Source organism: Poecile atricapillus, chromosome 1, assembly GCF_030490865.1.
Source record: "Poecile atricapillus isolate bPoeAtr1 chromosome 1, bPoeAtr1.hap1, whole genome shotgun sequence".
In the NCBI taxonomy this organism is placed as follows: domain Eukaryota; kingdom Metazoa; phylum Chordata; class Aves; order Passeriformes; family Paridae; genus Poecile; species Poecile atricapillus.
This window is the reverse complement of record NC_081249.1, coordinates 132,575,188-132,595,648: the sequence shown is the minus strand read 5'-3', so window position 1 is coordinate 132,595,648 and position 20,461 is coordinate 132,575,188. Positions and strand designations below refer to the sequence as shown.

At 41.8% G+C, this 20,461-nt stretch overlaps 1 protein-coding gene across 3 annotated transcripts in view; it reads right to left on the bottom strand.

Moving 5' to 3' along the window:
- The window catches only part of KCNC1 (potassium voltage-gated channel subfamily C member 1), a 107,865-nt gene that overhangs the window by 7,225 nt on the left and 80,179 nt on the right, over positions 1–20,461 (bottom strand). For 2 of the 3 annotated variants that reach the window (XM_058845863.1, XM_058845878.1), the window contains exon 2: positions 13,438–14,371. In XM_058845863.1, coding sequence (XP_058701846.1) covers positions 13,438–14,371 — 934 coding nt within the window. The remainder of the gene's footprint in view (positions 1–13,437; positions 14,372–20,461) is intronic. The other variant, XM_058845871.1, reaches the window with a different exon arrangement.

Here is a 20,461-nt window from a genome sequence, read left to right as displayed (position 1 = left end):
GCCTACTGCTATGTAAGTTATTTATAACAAAATCTTCTGACTCTCAGCTTGGTACCTTATCTCCCTAACTGTCCTATCTGTGAATACCTAGCTAACTGCACCAGCTCAAAACATTCTCCTGCAGAGATTTGGCTGAGAGTAAAGAAAGTATTCAGCATATTTCCCAGGTGAATAATTTGTTTCACAACTACCTCATTTGTGTAGTTTCTACTTCTATCATCTCATCCCTCTTTGTTTGTAGAAAAGTATATTAAAATGCCTTGTGTGTTTCCAAGCAAATGATGGATTTCAAAATGGGGGGAAGGGATTCTGAAAATTATCCCAACTAAGGAGAACTGCTAGATTTTGCAGTAGTGTACTCTGCTTGTTGTGGAGAAGCACAGTAGAGCTGCCCATGTACCTGCTGCTCCATTACTGATCTCATTTGCCACAGCAAATGGTTGCAAATTGTTACAGTGGCTTTACCAATGCTGCTGGTTTTGATTATAAGCAAGAGTCTGACACAGACTCTACAACTATTTGAATTGCACCTTATATTCAGAGTATCAGTGGACATAATTGTATGATACATTTATTGACCTTGATCTATGCTTGGAAATGTGGCACTTGTGCTGGAAGGGTTCCTGCATGGGGAAAATCACCCTAGTCCTCTTCCCTGGAGCAAACACTGCCATTCTCCCCCAGCTGCCAAGGAACAAGTTCCTGGTCTACCCTTCTTACTGTAGGTATTGTCAGAAGTCATGTGTGGGTCAGGGATGGTGGCAATTCTCACTGCTTCATCTCGGGATTATAGCTGTGCCCCCCAACCCCCACCTCTTTCTCTTCCATGTGTCTATAGACCTGTGCAGTGGTCACTTACTCCAAAGACTGGATGAGTTGAAAGGTACTCTCAGAGGGGATAATTTTCAGTGTTTACAGGATCACTTTGACAGAAACAGGGCTGAGAAAAGCCCCACAATCCATAGCATGGAATCTAAGCATAGTGAATCAACATCTGAGTACATGGACAGTGACAGATTTGTCCATATTTTGCTGAAGAAGATGGAGTTTTCTCAGCTCTAAATCAGAAACACAACAATTAAGAGACATAATTTTGTGTTTTGGTCATATGAGGTCACTGACAATCTCCTCCAGAGGGGCAGAGACTGTTCAGAACTCCTATCCTTGTTTTAAGATTGAAAGAGAAGGACAGACACCTACAACACTGGGTGACTTTAGAGCTTTGCAGCCTGTTACAAGGGAAGGATGTGACAGACAGGAAGCAGGCAGGAGCAGCTGAGAACAGGGCCAGGAAAGTAAGTTGTTTGAAAGATGAAGATCTTGATGCTGGAGAAATCTTCTCTGAGTAAAGTTACATTTCACATCCCCACCCCATGTACACCTGAAAATTAACTTACCACTTCTCTAGATCTCAACTGTACTCTTACAGTCCTGATCCAAACCTGGGACTGCCATTATTACTGTCTGTGGACAGTCCCACTCCTGATCAACTGAGTGTCCTTTGTGTTTTTTTTCAGAACATGAGGGAAATTTTCATTTTAAATGTGTCACTAATGTTTACAGTAGCTGCCTGAAGTGTTTCATGAAAAAGGATCTCCATGAGGTTCTCTAACAGCAGAGACCTTTAATCCAGCTGGTTCCCCAAAGAAAATATTGGCATGTGTTTCATGAGTTAATTTCTCTTCTGTATTTCAGTCCTGTCACACTCTCCTGGTGATGTAAAAGGGTTGATACTGTGGCAAACATCAGCCGTGTCTTACTCTGCTGGCAATGGGAAATTCTTCTGGGGATGATGGGTTTCCCTGGCTCTCGGGCTCGTGACAGAAAGCTACAGGAACAGGGGTGGCACAGCTGAGGTGAGGGTGGAGAATTGCTGTGCTCTGGCTTTTCTTAGCTACAAGCCTATTATCTGGAAGTGGGAAGTGGAGCAGCCGTGAGGCTGCTGGAGGACAGGTTTTCCCAGCTGTCTTCATCTAAAAAAAAACACCTAAAAAAGCAAAGATTTTGCATTCCTTTTTGCATTGTAGTTTTGCGGCATCACTTTTGCCTGATACTTCTTGTGCTATGCAAATGATTACGATGAAGTTAAGAGTAGGAATTCAAGTATTCAAAGATATTTGCTTTGATTTGTGGAGGAGTTAAGAGCTACTTGCTGTCTGAAAATATCCATTTGCTTTATATCCCTAGATTTCTCTTTCCTAGTCAGCCAGCTAGGGAAGATACCTCACTGTGATACCTCACAGATACCCCACCTGTTGTTGGTGAACAGCAAAGGACTTGTGGGTGATGTGATGGTTGTGTGCCCATAGCTGTCTTGGGCACAGAGATCATGAAATGATAGAGTTTTTGATTCCCAGAGAGTAAGGAGGGGGTCAGCAGAACTGTTACTCTGGACTTCCAGAGAGCAAACACTGGCCTGTTTAGGAGTCTTGTTGACAGAGTCCCTTGCAAGGCAGTCCTGAAGGGCAAGAAAGTCAGGAAGGCTGGACATTCTTCAGTAAGGAAATCCTAAAAGCACAGGATCAAGCTGTCCCTGTGTGCCAAAGCATGAGCTGGTGAAAGACCAGCCTCACTGAACAGAGAGTTTTGGCTGGAGCTCAGGGAAAAAAAAGGGTGAGTTTCCCCTTTGAAAGAAGGGGAAACAGCTCAGGAGGACTACAGGGAGGTCATGTGGTCATGCAGGGTGAAAATTGGAAGGGCCAAAGGCCAACTAGAACTCAATCTGTCTACGACCATAAAAGACAATAAAAATGTTTCAATAAATACATAAACAATAAAAGGAGGGCTAAGAAGAATCTCCAGCCTTTACTGGGTGTGGGGGGGATTATGGTGAAAGTGAATGAGGAAAAGGCTGAGCTGTGTATTGCCTTCTCTGTCACAGTCTTTAATAGTAAGGCCAGTTTTATTCTGGGTACTAAGTCCCTCACCTGAAAGACAGGAATGGGGAGCGGAATGAAGTCCCCATAATCCAAGGGAAAGTGGTCATTGAGCACTAAGACACAAGTCTTCAGATCAGAGGGTTCCACCTGAGGGTACTTATGGAGCTCATGGAAATGCTCACCGAGCCACTTTCCATCATTTATCAGCAGTACTGGTGCACTGGGGAGGTTGGGAAATGTGACACTGAGCTCCAGGAGTGGCCAGAAGGAGGATCTGGGGAACTACAGGCCTGTCAGCCTGACCTTGGTGCCTGGGAAGGTCATGGAGCAGATTGTCCTGAATGTCGTCATGTGGCACATGCAGGACAACCAGGGGATCAGCCCCAGACAGCATGGGTTTAGGAAACACAGATCCTGCTTGACCAGCCTGATCTCCTTCTATAACAAGGTGACCCACTTAGTGACTGTGCGAAAGGTTTCCCACAGCATTCTCCTAGAGAAATGATGTCCTTATAGCTTGGAAAAATACGCTGTTCACTGGGTAAAAAACTGTCTGGATGGCTGGGCCCAGATACTGGGGGTGAGTGGATTCCATCCAGCTGGCAGCCGGTACCAGTGGTGCTCCTCAGGGCTCAGTGCTGGGGCCAGCCCTGATTAATCTCTTTATCAGTGATCTGGATGAGGGGACCGAGGGCACCCCCAGGCAGTTTGCAGACACACCAGGTTGGGTGGGAGCGTCGATCTGCTGGAGGGCAGGAAGGCTCTGCAGAGGGCTCTGCACGGGCCGGATCGATGGGCTGAGGCCGATGGTGGGAGGGTCAGCCAGGCCGGGTGCCGGGGCCTGTCCTTGGGTCACAACAACCCCAGGCAGTGCCACGGGCCGGGACAGAGGGGCTGGGAACCTGCTCGGCACAAAACGACCTGGGGGGTGCTGGTGACAGCAGCTGGACATGAGCCAGCAGTGCCCAGGTGGCCAAGAAGGCCAAGGGCATCCTGGCCTGGATCAGCAATGGTGTGGCCAGAGGAGCAGGGCAGGGATTGTCCCCCTGAACTGGTGAGGTCACATCGCGAGTGCTGTGTCCAGTTCTGGGCCCCTCACTGCAAGAAAGACACTGAGGGGCTGGAGTGAGTCCAGAGAAGGGAAATGGGAGCTGGTGGAGGGTCTGGAGCACAAGTCCTGTGAGGAACAGCTGAGGGTGTTCGGCCTGGAGAAAAGGAGGCTCAGGGGAGACCTCATTGCTCTCTACAACTGCCTGAAAGGAGGCTGTAGCGAGGTGGGGGTGGGTTTCTTTTTCACAAGTGATAAGGGATAGGACAAGAAGAAATGGCCTCAAGTTGTACCAGGAGAGGTTTAGATTGGATACTAGGAAACATTCATTCACCAAAAGCATTGTCGAGCATTGGAACAGGCTGTCCAGGGAAGTGGTCAACTCGCCATCACCAGGGGCACTTAAAAGTTGTGTAGATGTGGTACTTTGGGACATGGTTTAGTGGTGGACTTGCAGTGTTGGGTTAGAGGTTGGACTTGATGATCTTAAAGATCTTTTCCAACCTAAAGGACTATATTATTCAATGATTTCACTCTGAGATTTTGCATGGAAAGGAAATACTTACAGTTAAATTCCCAACTCTCTCGAGTCACTTGAAGTCAAATTCCACTCCTGTTAGCAAGTTGCTTCTGTTTTAGTTGCCTGGATAGTGTTTATTCTGCATTAATAGTGTGCACTCATTAATATAGTTGCATATATCAAGTTGCATCGGTATAAATTACTGTATTCTTTTATGCTGGACTTCATGGAAACTCTGCTGTGCTTCTTCACTTATTAAGAGAGGGTCAGAGCATAACAGGAAATCACATAGTAAATCAACTTCACACTGAGACAAATATGCTTTTCTTGAGTTGCTACATGGCTATAGTGATTTTTGAGTTCCTGACAATTAAGAATAAGAAATAAACTTCATGCTTTCCTTCTAGAAAATAATCAGAATGTCTATCATATTTGTACCGTTCTTTAAAACTAACCAATGTGAGTAATTGGGAAAATTGTAAAACAAAATGCTTTGCTCAGGACATTGTTCAGCAAAGTAACAATTATGCTTTTGTGCCAGACCATCTTTGGCTACATAAATCAATTTTATAGGCTACAGAGCCTCACACAGTATTGAGAAATGTGAATCCCATGGGTAGGGACTCATTTTTGTTGTTGTTTAATCAGGTCCTTAGAGTGAAAGGGATATAATTACATTAAATTACAAAAAGAATTATGTAGAAGATATATTAAACCACAGATAAAGGATGACAAAATGATGAAATGATGACTTAGAGAGTGTGAAAGGAAGTTTAGCATAGAGAAGAACAGCATAGAAAATATGGGTTTAAGCCTCTGAAAATGAGCAATGATATGTTGACATAGGCACCACTGGTTTTCAAATGAGAGGGACAAGAATCCTAGATTGGTAGGTTTGGGAGTGTTTTCTTCTGTAGAGTAGTGAAAATTAACTTTTCCCATGCAGACTATCTGGAAAAAAAGAAAGTAATTTGACTAAATAGCTCTATTTTCATACCAAGTACTTACTCTTTGCATTAATACCTTGCATCAGGTTTTGTGTCACAACCTCAGTGAAGTTACCTATAGTCTGTGACATTCCTGGTTCTTTTGCAATAAAGAACTGTACTGTAATCTCCTCGGCTGCCCAACATGGAGCTCAGGTTGATGGGAATTGGAGAAAAACTTCACAGAATAAAATGTGACAGTCTGTAACATACACAAGTCGCAAGCAACGCACAGCAATAACAAGAAAATGTTAACAAACAGAGCGAAAGAGAGAGAAAGAGAAAAAAGAGAAATGTGAACATGTAAAAGAATTAAGAGTCCTATATAACAACTTCATTTTAGTTACCCCAATATTCTAAGGCCATTAAAATCAATATCTTTATCTAGGTATCTTTATTAGTTTCCTGATTTTTTATTAGTGCACATTTTGAAAATTGTAAAGAGGCTCTTCTGAGTAGATCATACTGAAGGACTTTACACTGGCACGAGAGCAGAATTTAGTATGCTACATGAATTATGCAGAATCCTTCCACCCCAACCTACCTCTTCAACATTTACTCACCACCGTGTCGACCTGGGTCTCTCCAGGAAGCCGTGTCCCCCAGGAAAGGCACTCCAGTGACGGTGGTGACCGTCTCTCCCAGTACTAACTCGGCCAACATAGTAACATCACTCCCAGAGAATATCACCCTTGACAGGTACTACTTCTTGAAGTGAGGTGACAGTATGTTGGCTGCCTACCTACTGGTAACTGCTAGAGAAGTACAGGAGCTCTAGGAAAGTCGATCCAGTGCATCTTGCTATTTACAGGCATTATTGGATATGTACTCAATGCAGTGCTGAGAACGGCTGCTTCTGGAAATCCTGCATTGCAAAGAGCTCTGGAAGATCCTTCCTAGTTTCATCCTGCTCCTTCTGGAGGTTTACTTATATCTACCCTGAACATCTGAGAGTCTCACTAACACCAGGGGGGTCATTGACAGGTCAGGTAGAGGTTGCAGGAAAATGCAGTCAGGTGAGTTATGTTACCACCTTATATTACTCCTCTGACTGAGGAATACAGTATGATGATCTATACAGTATGGAAGGTGTCTGAGACATGGAATGTGGATGAATGAATACAAAGAACAATGATAGCAGGAATGATCGAGTGCTTGTTATTTTGGCTTTGTGCTTATAAACAGACAAGCAAGTAAACAAAAGGCTCAGAGAAAATATCCAGCAAGTATAGTCCAAGAGGGGTACAAGCAAGTGGACTGGGCACAGAACTGGGACCTCATACCCTACACCTTTTTGCCCCTGGCCTTTTGTAGTAACAGGTAAGTGATCTAGCGTGTTCAGTTGTACTGCAGCAGAAATGCACTTGTTGCACAGAGGTGCCTTTTCTTGTACCTGTCCTGCAAATACCAACCATACTCAGTCCAGCAGAAGGAAGAGATGCCAAGGGTAGCTCTTTCACAATTCAGGAGTTCATTCTGCACTGGATGGCATGGGAGCCATATGCTTGAGAAAGAGGATTTACTATATTTATATCTGCTTTGTGCTGAAGAGTTGGCACAGGTTTGCCTTATTTGGCTGAAATGCTTGTATCTGTGTTTTCCCATGACTAAAAGCACCTTGTGCTCATTAGGTTATTAAGGCATGAAAACTCTGAAAATTTATTATTTCGTCCTGCAATTGTTTTTAGCTTAATGCAGTCCTGTCCCTAAACACACTCATCCCTGGCTCTGGCCCACAGGGTTTGTGTAGGGAGATTTTCTAATTTTCTAATTTTTTTTCATGTCTCACCTAAGGCCAGAGAAAAGCAGGAAACATAAAGCACTGTGTTTGAATACATAGCTCCTCCTCTTTGCTTTCAAATTTTTTGGCACAGAGGATGTTGTTTTTTACTCACATTCTAAAGTCAACAGTAGTACAAGTGACACCCACTGGTTTTATCCCTACAGGAAGTGACAGATGAATAATTGTACAACAAGCTAATACATTATATTATAGATACTGCTTTACATGTGACCCCCAGCTGTGAGATTGCAGGAATGCCACAGGTGGCAGGGGGCAAGGAATAGATCCAAAGTGCTTCCACAGAACTGTAGGCACTTAAATGAGACTATTGAGTTATAGCTGCAGTCACCTGTGATCTCTTATGGAGAAAGGCACCCCCAGAGGACAACTCAGGTCATAAATGAGTGGAATACTCTTGGAGACTGCCTGATTCTTATTCCAATATAAGGGGGACCTCAGACAACTGCAACTTAAGTTAGATGAGAATAAACAAGTGTTATTCCTTTTGTTTTGAGCTGTTAGCAATTTCTCCATTAGATCCCGAAGACTCCATTGTCAGAGATATCAAGATGTGATCATTACCTCATTTGCTATTTTGGAGTGAGGAGTTTTGGATTTTAAAGATTAGGAAGGTTAAGTATAATGAGGAAAGAAAAAACACCTCCCTATTACCTTTTCCATTGCCTTTTTACTATTTGTTATGTCCAACATATTTAAACACCTGAGCTTTTTGAGCTGAAACAGACCTTAACTCTTAGGAGTTTCTTTGCTGTCTACTGTCCATCTTACAGAGAGGGGCAAAGGTTTTATGACACTAAAATTACATGAGACTTTTTTTACAATGTTCAGAGACACTTGGTCAGAGAATTTGCTTCCCCATGGTTTGAAGGACCACCACAGCGACTACATAGCTATGGCTTTAACAACACTTTGCTCTCCATAAAAGCTACCGAGGTTCACAAACTACAGTGAAATGTTAGGCAGCAGAATGGGCCTCTGACAAGAGCTGCCAAGAGTTCCCAGCTCCCACTGAGCACGGGCACTAGAATTATAGTGCTCAGCACACTTCTGACATTAGAGGCAGTGCGTTGCACAAGGAATACAGGTTATTTAGGTTATGATGAAAGAAGAGATGAAAATGAAGCCCTGAGAAAAGAGCAGCTCCTTCAGAAAGCGTGAGTGATAAAGCTGGAATGGGTAATTCCACATGATTTCTTTAAAAGGAGATCAGCTTTCTCCTGGGAAATTGCACTGAAATAATGGATTCTTAACATCACAGCTTGTTCTAGTTCATCTGACCATGGAGTACACTGGAGTCACTGCAGCTTTGTAGCTCCCTTCTCTCAGTGATAGACTTGGATTACTTTATTCACACATCAGAATAGTCTAGGAGTGTGTTATTGAAAACTGGCTTTGGGGCAGAGAAGTAAAAGAAGTATACACTGTTTTTCTGAAGCTGAAGGCTGTGTTAGTAATGACAGATATTCCCCCTCTCATCTTAGGTGCCTCAGTTCTAGTAATTTTTTTCTGTATTTTACAGCTGTGCAATGAATAGAGAATTTTGTCACCAGTACACTGTGAAAGAGCCTGCACAGTACATTTGTATGAAGATAGGATATCCTTGGGAGTATAGCTTAAATGAAACTGCATGCAGAGGGGATCAGAGAGGTGAGAAATTCTTAATCTGGCTATGTTAAAGTCAATATAAACCTTTTGTGTGCTGGTGTTGTAAATACATATATGAAAAGAATAAAAGGGTGGGGAAGATCTCTGAACAAACGGCAAATAATCCATCTCCTTGGCTTATGAATTACGGATACATTCTTTAGACCATTGCTGTGTGGCACCAGACAGTACTGTAGGCATCAAATGAAGTTATGAATTCCACATGTTCTATATTTCTTTTACAGTGTTGGGAAGTTACATTCACTGCTTCATCCAGTGACAAATGTGAGATGTACCCATGCAGTCAACCTGTCCAGCAGGTAAGCACACAGCTCATGTAAGGGAGGGGCTGAGGAACTGGGCAACACTTTAAAAACAAAACTGAGAGCTTTTAATATCTGTTTTGAGGTCTTCTTACAAACTTGCACCATAAGTGCACTTGTGTACTAATTAAATTATAATTCCTGTAGGACAGTGTGAGGTTCGGGACAAAAATAAAGTTTAAGTGGTTGAAACTGTCTTTTTCTGGGTTTGGTTGTTTTTTCCTTCTCTTGTGATACTGACTGTTTAGAACACTCAAGTCTTGAGATAAAAGACACTCCAGCACAGCAGAGTCCGGTTGACTGATGCTTATTTAGCTATATTCAACTAGTGGCTCTGCCGCAGACCTTTCAAGCAATTTTTCACTGTTAAATTAAGCTGTGTGTCAACTGGAAATATTGGGGGTTACTTCCATAAGCTTTTTGTTGTCCACTTATCCTGTTGGGCATTTGATTACAGTATAGTGGTTATCCCACATAAAATGATTCCAAAATGAAGCCCTGATCTTGAACAGGGCCTGTAAACAACACTGCAACATAACAACGTTAATCCTTTGACATGGAGATGCTAGAATTTGGTGGGTGTATGTTAAATGAAGTGACACACGGTTCTCTATAGTTTGAGCTATCCTCAGGTCAAAGAGTTTTGGTGAAATTGGTCAGGTGGAATCTGCTGCTTTGTATCAGGCTCAGTTTCCCCAGGCAATATTTTGAGAATTTATGGGTAGCAGAAACTGCCTTGAAGACAATGTTTTGTATAGAGGGTATTTCTCCTTTCTTAACGCTGCTGGTGAAGGTCTGCCTGCAGCACTAGCTCTGCCATCCTGTACTCTGAAATGTCTTTCCTCCCTTCTGCTGCTTTCTCAGCCACCCCCAGGTGGGATCAGATGGTATGGAAAACAGGAAGGGTTGCTGCAGAAAGGGGAGGTATGGTAGAATGAAACTCTGACATTCTTTGTATTGGATTAAAATCAAGTGTTGTTAATTAAAGATACCCTCCTACCAGGTGTAGATTAGCCCAGGACAGAGCTGCTGAGAGTGTTTGGGGCAGTAAAAATATTTAATTCAAACCTGCCCAATTTAAATTCAAAGCATTTTTGCTTTGCCTGCAAATGACCAAAGCATCCTTGGCAGCAGCTGTGCAGCCTGTGGGCAAAGCTCTGCTGTTTGCATGCCTGTGCCAGGAAAGTGCTTCTCATCCTGGGAGGAGGCACCGGGCAGAGCTGTGCTGAGCTCTCCATAGAGCCCCTTGGCCCTGAAGGCATGGACCAGGAACAGATGTGAAGAGCATGAGAGAGGGAGTCATGTATAGAACTACTTCATGCTCGACCGTGTTTGGTGATGTGTTTAATCATTTCACCACAAATAATATATGGAATTAATAACTTCATGTGATATCCTTTACACCTGAGGAACTATGCAGGCTTTTTGTTTTTTAATAACATATTGGATACAAATCACATGATCTTATGTGACCTAGACACTGTCACACTGAAGATTTACAGTTGAAAAATTACAAGAAATATGCTGGACAACCTGGGCACTATTTTAGAAAAGTTAGGCACCTGTTCTGTTCTGTGTTCCTAGTGCAATATTAACTAGCTGTTTATAGCTAGATGATGTTAACCAATCTAAAGATTTTCACTGCTTGCAAGTCCCTGTTTTCATATAATGTGCAGGCAATAGTTTGAAAAACAAGTCAGTGCCTGTGAATGCTTCATGTTACAGAAATTAAGTTTAACATCCAAGGCAATGCAGATCTTGTCTTAACAGTTTGGTTCTGATCTCAGTATTTTTTGTTTATCTCCTGCACACATATAGATCTTTCCCTATTTGGAAACTAAAAGATGCAGGCAATATTTTTTGCTGCTAGTGGTGCATAATAATTATTAAAAACAGAACTCCAGCTACAGTGTTACAATTTTGTTAGCTGAAGTGTAAGTGTGCTTTGTTACTTCTTAAAATATATATGCTTGTATATGTATATAAAAATAGTCTCTCAATTATTGCAGAAATAGATTAGTTGCTGCTACTATCAATACTTCATGGATATTGTGGTAACAGCTGAGTTTAGAGCACTGATGGTGGCAAAACAGTTCCACATTGAACCAAAATTACACGTATTCTCAGGATACCAGTGTGGAATTGTACTGAACTTGTAGAGCTCCCAGTCGTCCAGTTCCCAGAGAGGACCAGGGTAGACAATGGAAGGAACTTTATAAAGCCAGGGATTTCGGAGTTGATTTCACTCCGTAGCTGACTGCTAAAGTACCCCAGAGTCTGGCATCTCTTGCACCCTATCATGGGGCAGTTGGCACATTGCTCAGGGTAGGAGACACACAATATTGCTGTGCCCTCTTTCCCTCTTGATCCATGATGCCACAAAAGCATCTGCTTTATGAGGAAGTTTGCTGCTTGAACATGAGCTGTGATAAGCATTTGCAACCTGAGGGGAATGGATGATAAGACCATCGCTTATGTGCTCCAAGGATACAATTGGTACAGTCTATCAGTCATGTGAATTGTGATTGGCCTGTTGCAATGGAAATAGCCTTTAACAAAAACAAAATGAAAGCTATTTACCTTCTGAATGGATTTTACATACTTGCACAGAAGGGTAAAGAAATAAGAAAGGAAGATAAAAGAGAATAGGAAAGAAGAGAAAGATTCCCACCAGCTCTTCCCCTCCAAAATTAGCATTGGCATTGGTGAAGTCACACACAAAGGAAAGTCTCACTTTCTTTGTGCTTCTAACAATGACATCAACATGCATGGCTATGAGATGACGAGAAAATATCTCACTCACAATGAGTAACAAATCAGAATTTTCTTTAAAGCAAAAAAATGATAACACAAGACCATCATAGTATATGCTAGCTCTTCCAAAGCACCTCTTTTGAACTCTATGTCAGTTGAGATCACTTGGCTGGCAATCTGTCCTTTCTAATACAACACAGGGGGATATTCTGAAAAGGCTGATGAATGTCTACTATGCAACTTGGCTGGAACATCTGCCAAAAATTAAGTTGGCATTGTTTTCAACGTAGTTATCTACTTTCAAATTACTCTATAGAATAAATAGTGATATTCCATGGGTAGAGGTAGATTATGGGTATATTAAAAAAATCAAATTGGAGCCCCATAATTTTGTGTGCTATAGGAGTCTCATAGAACTGAGATATTCCCATAATTAACCACTAGCCATGGGATATTATAATATATTCCATGGTGACTAGTATTCTTTCCATTCCCCCACCCCCCCAAAGTAGAATTAGTATGGTTAATTTTGCTCTGGTTTCACCTATTGCTAATATGAATCAGTACAATTAAGAGTGAGGCAATCACTATTTAGGCCAAACCAGCCAGTAATGACCAGTCAGACCTTTTCCAGTTGGCCTTTGCTGCTAGAAGGTTGAAAGAGCTGTAACTCACCAACCCATACTTGCAAAAGGAGCATGTTTTAGAAAATGTGGTTCAAAACTCTTCATAGTTCTAAATGCTAAATTCTAGTGGAATACTATAGAATAGATTGAATTGCATGCCATGGAATAAACATCCTTACATCTAGTCTTGTCTCAGAGTGAGTCATTTTGCATTAGTGTCAAGAATTTGAGCTGTTGTTCTACTTTGCAGTTAATCATCAGAAAGAGACAGGATTGCCTCATGAATATGCATGATGGTATAGTTGTCCCTTCAACTTACTAGGCACCTAGTTTCTGTAATGAGATGTACAATATCTGCCATTTAAAACAGCTGAAAGGTCCCAAATGGGAACAAATGAGAAAGCATCTGGCTGTTTCGAATTCCAGCCCTGTTTTGTCAGAAAGCTCTGTAATTGCTGAGTACTTGGCTCCTACTCTGCTCTATGAAGCATTCAGCTCTCAGGAGCCTCTGAGATGCATTACACAGTCCAGCAACACAGCTGTAGAACTCTCAAAATTCTTCCACTAGATGTAACAGCTTTCAAAAGTATCTTGAGACTTGTATGCCCTTAACCAGGACCAAAGTTTGGGCTCCTAGAGCGTGCTCTCATCCTTAGTTTTGCCGATCAGCCTCCACTGTACCATTTGTCCCTGCAACCTAGACTTCACACATATTATTCACTGTGTGATGGTGGGACTAGAATGGATAAATGTGCTACCCATTGCTCTAAGAAAGCAGTCTGGCTGAATCTTAAATCACTACGCGGGATGGAGGTTAACGGTCAGATGGACATTCCTCTAAGAGGTTTCCTACCTGCTCTGTTAATTTCTAAAATTTCTTCTTGGGCCAGTGGGCATGTGTCGCTCTGAGTACTGTGGTGTGGAGAGTTTACGACAGATTTACAATAATTGGGGGATCCCAGCTGGGGTGGCCTCGGGATATGCTTCTTTTTTTTCTTTGGTAGCTTCTGCTTAGCCATAGCTAAGGAGTAATACATTCCGAAATTGTTCACAATGACAGGGACAGGCATGGCAATGGTCAGCACACCAGCGAGAGCGCAGAGGGCCCCCACCAGCATGCCTGACCAAGTCTGAGGATACATGTCTCCGTAGCCCAGGGTCGTCATGGTGACAACAGCCCACCAAAAGCCGATGGGGATATTTTTAAAGTGTGTGTGTTCACTGGCACTAGGGTCATTTGGTTTAGCACCTATTCTCTCGGCATAATAGATCATCGTGGCAAAGATTAAGACGCCCAATGCCAAAAATATGATGAGCAGCAAGAATTCGTTTGTGCTGGCACGGAGGGTGTGTCCCAATACCCGCAACCCGACGAAGTGGCGGGTCAGCTTGAAAATTCGCAGGATTCGCACGAAACGGACTACGCGGAGGAAGCCCAGGACATCCTTAGCAGCTTTGGAAGACAGGCCACTGAGTCCAACCTCTAGATAGAAAGGCAGTATGGCCACAAAGTCAATGATGTTCAAAGAGTTTTTGATAAATTCCACCTTGTTTGGGCAGAAAGTGACTCTCATCAAGAACTCAAATGTAAACCAGACCACACAGACACCTTCGATGTAGGTGAGAAAGGCTTCCGTCTCTGCTTCCCTGTAGTGCCGCACCTGGGTATCATTCCCGATGAATTCAGTTTCTGTCTTGTTCACAATGGGGTTAAATCTCTCGTGGGTCTCGAGGCAGAAGGTGGTAATGGAGACCAGAATGAAGAACAGGGATGCAAATGCCACGTACTGTGGAAAGAAAGATATGAGAGAAACGTTAAACAGTAGGTTAAGTACGGGGGCTTTCATTCTGAAACATCAGGGAGAGGCAAGAGCTGTATTAAATGTAAATATAAGGCCAAGCCTTCTTCCTGTGGGCTTAAGATGCCAAGTCTCACTAGCCTAACATCCCGGCTGGGGGGAAAGCAGTATATAAGTACATGCTAAAATCCATTCTTATACAGATAGCACCTTAGTGTGAGCATAAATTTAAGCAAGCACTTAAATCTCAGGGCTTTCTGTGGGATTTAAGGTTAAGGACATATTGAAATTGCACCTTCCTGAGCTTGGTCTTCTGTCACTTCCTTGTCTTAAAGAGAGAGCACACCTTCCAGGACAAATGCCAGGCAGTACTTTTCTCAGCATTCTGTCAGCAGTATCATGGCTGCTCTCAGCTTAGTGACAGCTGTGATATTTCAGATCTCAGGAAGGTGCTAGTAAATACTAGTGGCAGTCTCAGGTGGGCTTTACAGCAAGGAGCAGAGTCCTTGGCATCATCAGACTTTTCTTGGCAAACTCCAGACACAGGTTGAGAAGAGTCACATCATCAAGCTGGGCTCTCAAATGCCTCTGTTCTTAGTTCCCTTCTCTAGATCTTTTGGGAGTGGGGGAATAGGGAAGGTAAGGAAGAGGTTTCAGGTAAGCCTATAAGCTGATCCCAAAGGACACTGATTTATTGATTTTCACCAGAAAACTCACAGTTTTCTTTATTTTTACTTCATTACAGTGTAAGACTTGTACCAGAATTAGATTTTTTCTTTTTTAAAGGATGTTGGATTGCAATTACAATCTGGCCTTGAATATTTCCAGGGATGAGGTATCCACCACCTCTATGGAAAATCTGTGCTTGTGTTCCACCACCTTCATTGTAAAAATAAATCTCTTCTAGTATGAATCTTCCCTTGTTTAGCTTAAAACCATTACCCAGGGTCCTGTCACAACAGGACTTACTAAAAAGTCAGTCAACATCTTTCGTATGAGCTCCCTTTACGTATGGACAGGGCGACCTTGTTGACAGTAATAATGTCTCCCTGGAGAATTCTATTCTCCAAGCTGATCAACACCAGATTTCTTAGCTTTTCTCAGTCTTTCCTCAGCCTAAAAGAGATCTCTTGGTTGTATTCCATGATAATTGAAGAGTACAGTCAGTGCAGTGAGACCAAAATTTGCAAGTCTTGTAACCACAGTTGCCCTGCTCAATGTTCATTTAATCAATTAATTTGCATATAGCTAAGTGTCTTTGTGTGTTGGAGTAGTACGGTTATGGTAATACCTCTTGCCATTTCACTTCCTACATCTGTTATCTTCTTGTTTGTCTTGTGTGTCACCTGGACAAGAGATGTCATATGAGGTGTTTCCCTGTCTTTATAAGCATGAGCAATCGTGATAATACAAATATTATCAAATACTTGTTTAGTTTCCTCTTAGTCAGTGTCCCTTTTTCAACAGTGTAGTCAACATGGGGGTTAAAAAGAACTAGTTTCTTCTAACTGTGTTGCCAGTGAATGCAGTGCAATAGTCTGAACAAAACTGCTGCCAAAGGAACAGACTCATTAAAGATAACCTATGCTGCAAACTATCAAAACTCTCCCGCATTCGAGAAGTTCCTCGTCTGCCTTCCTGGGTAGACCTGGTGCAGAATTACACCCGACCTTCTATATTAGCAAACAAAGTCAAAAGCATGGATTTGCCACAGTTTGAGGTGAACTATTTAATAGAATACAAAGAAAATGGAGGAGAATAAAATCAAAAAATCATTTAGGTTGGAAGGGCCCTTTGGAGGTTGTTTCATACAGCTTCAAAGCTGGACCAGGTTGCTCTTGCCTAGTCCACGTCTGAGTATCTCTAAGGCTGGGGATCCCACAGCCTCTCTGGGCAGCCTATGCCAGTGTTAGGCCAGTAAAAGCAAATAAGCTTGGAAGGATACAGAAGCAAACAGACTCTTCTGCTTTTCAAATTCAGCTTTGTTGCCAAAGAGGTCAGAACCATTGTCACAGATTTAAAACATAATGCAATATTTTCCCCTAAACACTTCAGGTTCTCACAGCACTGTTATGTGAGGATCTACTGTACATGCTGACATGCTGAAATCAATGCCTAATATATCTGGGAGATAAACAATATGAAGATTAGGGAAATTGACAAACAGGATTTTGGGTATATTTTTTATCAGATTCTCCTGTTAAACAGGGAAATTTTTCCATGCACTGTTTCTTCGTCTGTAAAATCGGTGGTGTTGATCCTGTGCTTTGTGATCCTATATAAATGTGTGCAGGTTCTATATGCTTTTATCTAAATATTAGTGGCCTTAGTATAGCAACAGTCTTCCTGAAAAGTCAGTTGAAGACTTCTAAGACTTTTCTGTACAATATCAGTAACAACCAGAGATTGTCTGAATATGAGTAAAATGAGAAACCAAAATCATCTTGCACCAAGCAGTTGGGAAGATGTTCCTAGTAGCCTGAGCATGCCTGCTGTATTCCATCCTGGGACAGATTGTTGAACAGTCACAGAGCACTTAGAATTCAGGCTGCAGAAGGAAATGCTGACACTTCCTTAAGACAGGTAGCAGTCACAGGTGACAAGGAGAGAGGGGAATAAATACCATTTTGCATTTTGAGGGTTTGTGAAGATGGCCTCTTTCTTTATCCTGACTCCAAATGCAATCCTCTTCTTGGAGTATACAAATAAATCTGAGTGAGCTTTTCCTGCTTAGTACAACCTTCAGGCTGACCTTGCACAGCAAGTATCTTGAAACTGATGCTTTGCTGTATTAAAGAGAATAAATAACCAATCCTGACAAGGCATTAAGTTTTCTGCAGTGGTACAGCTGGCAGTGCCATCGGTAGAGAACATCACACCCATGATCTCTCTCGTTGTTAGACCTCTGTGCTCACACTTTGGCTTCAGAGGGTAATTGAGTGCTTTTAGTCCCCACTTCAGCAGAGCAGGAAGCACCTCCTAAATGAGTGTGAAGTGCCTGCTTCCTCCTATCTGGATTTAACAGCATCCTTTCCCAGGGATGGGCATGTTTTTGTAGGCTTTGTAGCTTTGAAAGTGTGAGTCTGCTTTCAAGATTTCATAAAACTATGTCTGAGTAATGGTATTGACAGGAAGAATCCCAGTATTTTTCTCCAATTTAACTTTTCTCCAATTTAAGCACAGAAATGCCTGAAAGTCAGGCCTGACTATTTGTTCACTGGTGTTCGTCTCTGATAGATTTATCATCTACAGCTTCTTGGAACACAGGAATTTAGCAGCTTACAGCAAGGATCACTGTCACAGTTTTATGTTTGTGATCCCCAGTTCATATTGCTCTCACTCTTTCTTCTGAGTATTTTTCTTTGTTAATTATCTGAGATTTAGCAAACTGTAAGCATGATCTAATAGCACAAAAATCAGGAAGTAAGCTTTTCTAGGCAGACCATCATTAGTTTTTGCCAAAGCTGTAAAAAAAAAAAAAAAAGAGTTCTCTCTGGCCCACTGTGCCTACATGATAACTTGTCAAATTCCGAGATGGGCAGTGCTGATAAAATCTGATGAAGACTATGGGACACACACACGTGTTCTATTGTCTTTGAAAATAAGTCTGTCTCTTTTTATTTCACTAATAATGGTCTGAAAAAGAATCAAACCAATGGATTGCTCTTGTATAATTTAGTGGTTCTTAATCTTCTTTCTCTTTACATTTTACAGCAGTTTCTCTTTTTCCTAGGACCTGAATGGGCTGAGGGAAAGGAGTGAGGATTTTAAGAAGTGATGTCACATGCTGTTGAGTTACATAATGGCATCTAAAATTTTCTCTAATTAAAGAATATACCTAGGTGAAGCATTTGAAGTGATCAAAACTCTTTATTTGCTTTGATATGTGAAGGATTTCTATTTCAGTAGAAATGCTGCTCCTATCACTTTTTTTTTTCTTCCTGGCTCTAATACCAACAAAGAAAAATCTCTGATTGTCCAAAACCGCAAAAGCCATAAGTGCAGGCAGAGAGGAGATTTAAAAGGGGGAGATTTGGATCAAAATGTAAGTTACATTAAAATGTTTTCATTCTGGAGAAAGAAGAAGTTACACTCTTACATAATTTCTCTTAACACTGGCTATATTTTAATAAGTTTATTTTTAAAGAGTTTAAAAGGTGTCATGCCCCTAAATGGAGAATTTCATAAACTAATTTATATTGCCTCTGATTAAATCTATCTATCTATCTATCTATCTATCTATCTATCTATCTATCTATCTATCTATCTATCTATCTATCTATCTATTTCTCCCTGCCTTATGTCTAACCCAGCCATTTTTGTCAGTGCAGTGGGACTATGAAGCACCAATTAATTCATAACAGTAGTGTTTCACATCAACTTTGCATGGCTGTAAAAGGAGCAAGGTAATGGAATCAGATGTAGCCACTCATGAATAATTAGCCAGCATCTTTCTACTCAGCATGGAAAGGAAACATAAGTTCAACAGCCTTAAAAACCCAAATAAACCTTCTAATACATGAAGATTTAGAGGCTAGGCTTAGATAAAAGGTCTGAGTATTGGACCAGACAGTATTAAATACACATGTTTTGCTGTTTACTTCTGGGAGTAGTTTTCTAAAATAGCACTTTACCTTGCATGTCTTTCATAGTTCTAGTCTTGGAGGTACAAAACCTTTTTTCTGCTTGGCTCTACACAAATATACTGGGTAACCTGCTAGAATTCATTGATATGGTGCTTGGAATTCCCAAACTTCAGTGCAGATGGGCAGTGAAGGCTGGTGATAAAAATACCAGGACAGAAATCAGATGAGTGAGGCTCTTTTCCAGCCTCTACCATGGACACATTCAAGCACGTGGACCACATCTTTTGCACTATCCTTTGTCTATTTTATTTTTTATTTTTTTTTAATTTTAATTGAGATAATAAACTCTTTGGGGCTTGAAACTGTCTGCCAACTTACATCTGCTCCCTGTCCAGACCGATGTGCACCTGGAGTGGGGACTTGGAAAGGGAGGCTTTGGCCTTGGCTGTGCTCTTAGATCAGAGACAGCAAGGAAAGTGTGTGGTGGCAGTGAAAGCATCAGGGCTTTGCCAGTCAGGTTTCAGTAACTCCAGAGTTTGTTTTCTAGGAAATAGTGGTGTACACGAGATGCTATTCATAATTCATTCCAGATCACACGTTCAGAGCGAGTTAGTAGCAGCTGCACGCCACAGACACGTGCTCTTCTCCTTTGATACTGCTCAGAATCATTTCACAATCCTACTCAAGCTAGATGGGAGAAAAGAAACACAGCACACTCAGACAAGATTTGCCAGCCTTTTCCTCTCCATCTGCTATCAGAAATATTTTTTAAAGTGACCCTTAATCCCTATCCTTTTATAGTGAAATTCAGGAAACTGTATTTTCCCCAGCACCTCTGGATGAAAGGCAAAGGAAGGTGGCATTTTAATTGAGCTACATCTGTTAAAGCATCAGGAAATTCTCTATGTAAGTGGCAACATCTCTTTCTACTGATCTATTTCAATGAGCTTCAGTTTTCATGACAAAAAGTTTTAAGTCACTACATGATAACATTCCTGGTCCTGTTGAGCCAGCAAAGAAGAGGAACTAAGCAGTTGTCATCTCAGTCTATATGAGCTGGGCCCCTGAGCAGCAGGAGGTTTGCTGCTTCTCTCTGAGGAGGACCCAGGGCTTGCCAAGACTGAAATGGGAGGTGAGAATATACAACTCACCACAGAACTTTGTCTCTGAAAGAGAAATTATGGCAGTCTTACTGCTATGGAACTTCCAGAAAGGCATATTGTGACTCTAGTGAGATCTACTATGTTTGGGTTAGTTTGTTTTGGTAGAATGGGAGTGTGGATGAATAGAATAATATAAAAATCCCAACCCTAGTAATTTTTCACTTTGTCTATCACTGCTGCACTGCTGCACTGCTTGGAGGAAAATCTAGGCTCTGAAGGGTTTCAATAACATGCTGGCAACATAAAAGTTGGTTTTCTACGAAACATCAGTAATTCAAATATACCCAGAGACCTCTCCTAGACCTGCATAAAGCACTGGGGTTTTTATT